The sequence below is a fragment of the Nematolebias whitei genome, chromosome 6 (genome assembly GCF_014905685.2).
Source record: "Nematolebias whitei isolate Nwh7 chromosome 6, NemWhi1, whole genome shotgun sequence".
Lineage (NCBI taxonomy): Eukaryota > Metazoa > Chordata > Actinopteri > Cyprinodontiformes > Rivulidae > Nematolebias > Nematolebias whitei.
This window is the reverse complement of record NC_056503.1, coordinates 40,362,686-40,366,459: the sequence shown is the minus strand read 5'-3', so window position 1 is coordinate 40,366,459 and position 3,774 is coordinate 40,362,686. Positions and strand designations below refer to the sequence as shown.

At 32.4% G+C, this 3,774-nt stretch overlaps 1 protein-coding gene across 1 annotated transcript in view; it reads right to left on the bottom strand.

Annotated features, from left to right (window-relative positions):
* Positions 1-3,063: 3,063 nt before the first annotated feature.
* The window catches only part of nbeab (neurobeachin b), a 249,282-nt gene continuing 248,571 nt past the window's right edge, over positions 3,064-3,774 (bottom strand). The window contains exon 55 of the mRNA XM_037677882.1: positions 3,064-3,263. Coding sequence (XP_037533810.1) covers positions 3,173-3,263 — 91 coding nt within the window. The 3' untranslated portion in view covers positions 3,064-3,172. The remainder of the gene's footprint in view (positions 3,264-3,774) is intronic.

The following is a 3,774-nucleotide window of genomic DNA, read 5'->3' as shown; positions in this document are numbered from 1 at the left end:
TGGACATTCATACCCCATAATGACTCATTTGTTTTCACACAAGGTACATACAAAACTAAAAGAAAACTCATTGAAATAAAAATACAGTTTGATGGCATGTGACAAATTAGCTATAAAATATTTAAATTTTTAATAGATTAAGACATTTTTATTGATCCAAAGTTCAAAACAATCAAATTTGTCTTTGTTGGCCCTTCCATTCTCCCCCACCCAGAAATCACACGTTTCTAGTTTTACTGTAGAGCCCTCTGGAGGTTGATATTTGCATTACAGGATGGACCACCAGATTTATTTTAATTTGAATTTATACATAAGCACCTTAGCTTCTACTTATTATTTATTTATAGCATATTTAGTACATTTTTTTTTTTTTTTTTTTTTTTAAACAATTCACTTCCAAACATAACTGCATTAGTCAACTTGTGTGTGCCGACTTTACTGCTTTGTGCTTCAGGGCCCAAAGTTTGGGTATAGTACTGCCCTTTGACTTTAGTAATACAAGAGAAATGTTTCTATACTGCACCATAAGCATCATTTGGACTGGATAGAAACTTTGAAGAAAATGATCTATCCTTGTATTCTAGTAGCTTGTCTCTTCATCAGACCATACAAAAGGTGCTAATGTTGGATAGCTGGTCTAATTTAACAGTCCACTCAAAGATTGCAAAGTTGTAGCTCTTGGTAGAGTGACTGTGTCATGATACAAATGAATGTCAGTGCTATATTGCCTTGGCACATTTGGACTTAAGTTCAATTAAGTCTACTGCCCAATGTGCACAAAGTAAAATATGCCCTTTTAAAATGCTGAACTGACAGATTGTGTTTCTGGTATTGTTGACAAATGACTGACATGCTTCTCTATTAGATGGGGGCAACTGATGCAACATGAATTATTTTCTCACATTAAGTTAAATGTTTAAAAATTTAGCAGTGCTTCCAGTAAAACTACATTTTTGAATAAGTAATAGAAGCAGCTCTTTTGTTGAACATAACTTTGATCAAATAACTCTGATCTTCTGTGTGTCAGATCAAATATTCATGGATGTGAATGTCCTTTTGACTTCAGAGACCCTAACCTGCATGTGCGCTGATATATAAACCTTTCAGCTGTTCATCTTTGACTAATATGTTTGTAAAATATGAAATGTTTGCTGCTGTAACTGTCTTATGATTGTATTTCAGTTATGCTTAATGTTATTGATAGCAAAACTAAGACATCTGTATGTGTTTTTATGCACAGTTTTGTTATCAAAGGGCTTTTGTGTTTTGTTTGGAAGGAATAGAAACAAAAAAGCACAAGGAAATAAATTAGTGGTGGCAAGTTACAAAAAAGAATAGGTTTACTGCAGTTGTTTTCAATGTCTGAAAAATGTAATGGGTAGTTTGGAGTTAAAATGTTAATGGGATGTTAGATGATTGTGAATGCTGGTGTTTTGTTGAAGCAAAGAAAAGCTGAATGTCATTTTATTTAAACATTCTGTAAATATGCCATAAAGCAACATGAATGAGTTGGAAAAAATAAATCTGTTGTAGATGAACACCAAAGTTTCTACAGTTTTTTTTCTTTTTTTCACTGAAACGCTATCAATTTTAGTGTCTATTGTTAACCAGCAGATGGCAGTAAGAGCAAAGATCCCAGACTAACATTTAATTATTTTAATTTACAAATTTCTAGTATTTAATAGTCTTCATATAAAACAGACAGCTTTACAAGTAAATTTACTTTTTATTTTAAAAAAATAACGTAATTGAATTTTGATGTCATCAGTATCTGGCCATGTTTCATTTCAACCAAAACAAATGCAAACTGGTGGCAGCACAGCTGAAAGTACATGAAATCTCAAAGCACTGCATTTATTTAAGAATTTACTTACTACAAATTTTCTCAAATCTTTATTCAAAATGAAGACCATTTAGCATGAAAGCTAAGTAAAACTGTCTTTACATAGTTTCTTTGCATGCAAAATGACTGCTTTTGGTAGAATGGTGTCATGTAGCACCAGCCATTAAAAGAAAAAACATATACATTTGCATATTTTTGTTGAAAGATTAACACAGCTCAGAGCAATGCTTTGATCATCATACCAAAAATAGGAGTCGTTTTTGTCCTGTTCATCAATAGGACATGCCACAAAACAGAAAACCTTCCTCAAACCCACTTAGCAACAAATTGATATTGCTTACATGAGCATGAAATGATGGAATTAACTGCTGGTTGTGAAAAAACGTACCTAAAATAGTCAGGCCAGAATTGGAACAAAAGTTAGCAAACTGAAAAAAATACAATAGTATTCACATATGAAGTGAAATCATTTACATGATTTATTTTTTAAATGCACTACAAACAGAAATAAATATATTTTATCAAACAATTGTTATTTAAACATCTGGACACAACTGTTAAACTCTTGTAAAAGTCTCAAAATAAGTTTACTTTTGAAGTAGTTAAGTTTTAAATTTGAAATAAATATGGAAATATCATTTTATTGTGGACATATTAAAAACATTTATCACAAAGGACAAAAATCACACTGACTTTGACTTACAACAAACATGGACTGTTTTTTTTTCTTTTCACAAACACATTTAACCACCATATAAGTGCAGACAATGGCCTTGTACATGTAACTATTCAACAAATATCTAAACGGAAAAAAGACTAGTTCAATATTTATTCATGGCTTCCATGATAAAATGGTGATAATGTATGTCAAACATCATTTTGACCCTTTTGTTTAGCTTATGCAGTTAGAAAAACGTAAAACGGTCTATACTCAGATAAGCTTTTCACATAAAAAGTATTCCAAAAATTAATTGAACAAATGTTCTTAACAGAAGTTGATTTTGCAACACTTGTTCAGGTTGAAAGGAAAACAGTCTTATTTGTAATCGGGTTTTTTTTTTTTTCAGAAGATCAGCTCAGCTTGAGTCAACTGAAGACTGTTGTTTTTCATGTAAGATGTGAAAACCAACATTATGTCCAGATTGTTTAGCAGCTGTGGAAAAAAAAAAAAGTTTATCCGAAAGATCAGATGTAAATGTCAAATTCTTTGTCATGCTGATGTTCTCCCTTCGACGTGACCTCTTGGATGCTCTTTTTATCTTCTGCTGCCCAGCGTCATCACAGGTTGATCTTTTAGCTTTCCAAATCTTTTTGAAGGCATTTGTCTCATCAGTACCTGTTTTGGTGTTCGTAGTGCCATCGGTTAAAATCTATGTTAAATGCCACAATACTGCCAGATGCCATGCCTGTGATTAAAGTCCTAAGGAAGAATAAAACACAAAATTACAATAACTAAAAGCAGATTGTACAAAGAGAACAGAACTGCTGGTTTTATGTGTATTAAAAGCATAATGAAGTACTTAAAAAAAAAAAATTGAATATATACTGTATTATGTTTTTGTATTTTTTCACAAAACTGACATTAACTGAAAAAGTCCCAGCGTCTTTCTGCAACCTTTTGTCCATGCCTGACTGGTACGTACAAAAGCAGCCGGTTCTCTGGGGTTGCGTTTCACTGCTACACCCCCAAGGGCCTAAACTTTCAGGCACAATGAACAGCGTTGCTGCAGAAAGGCCCTCTGTGAATGCAGCTAGAGCTCAACTCACTTCTGCTAACCTAATGTCAACTTACTGAAACAAAAGGTTGGAGCTAAAGACTTTAAAAAATATTTAACAGATTTGTTAAATGACATCACCAAAGAAGGTTACTGTACTCATAGCAACTGTAGTAAGGATAGGTTAACAATATATAAATATATATATATATATAT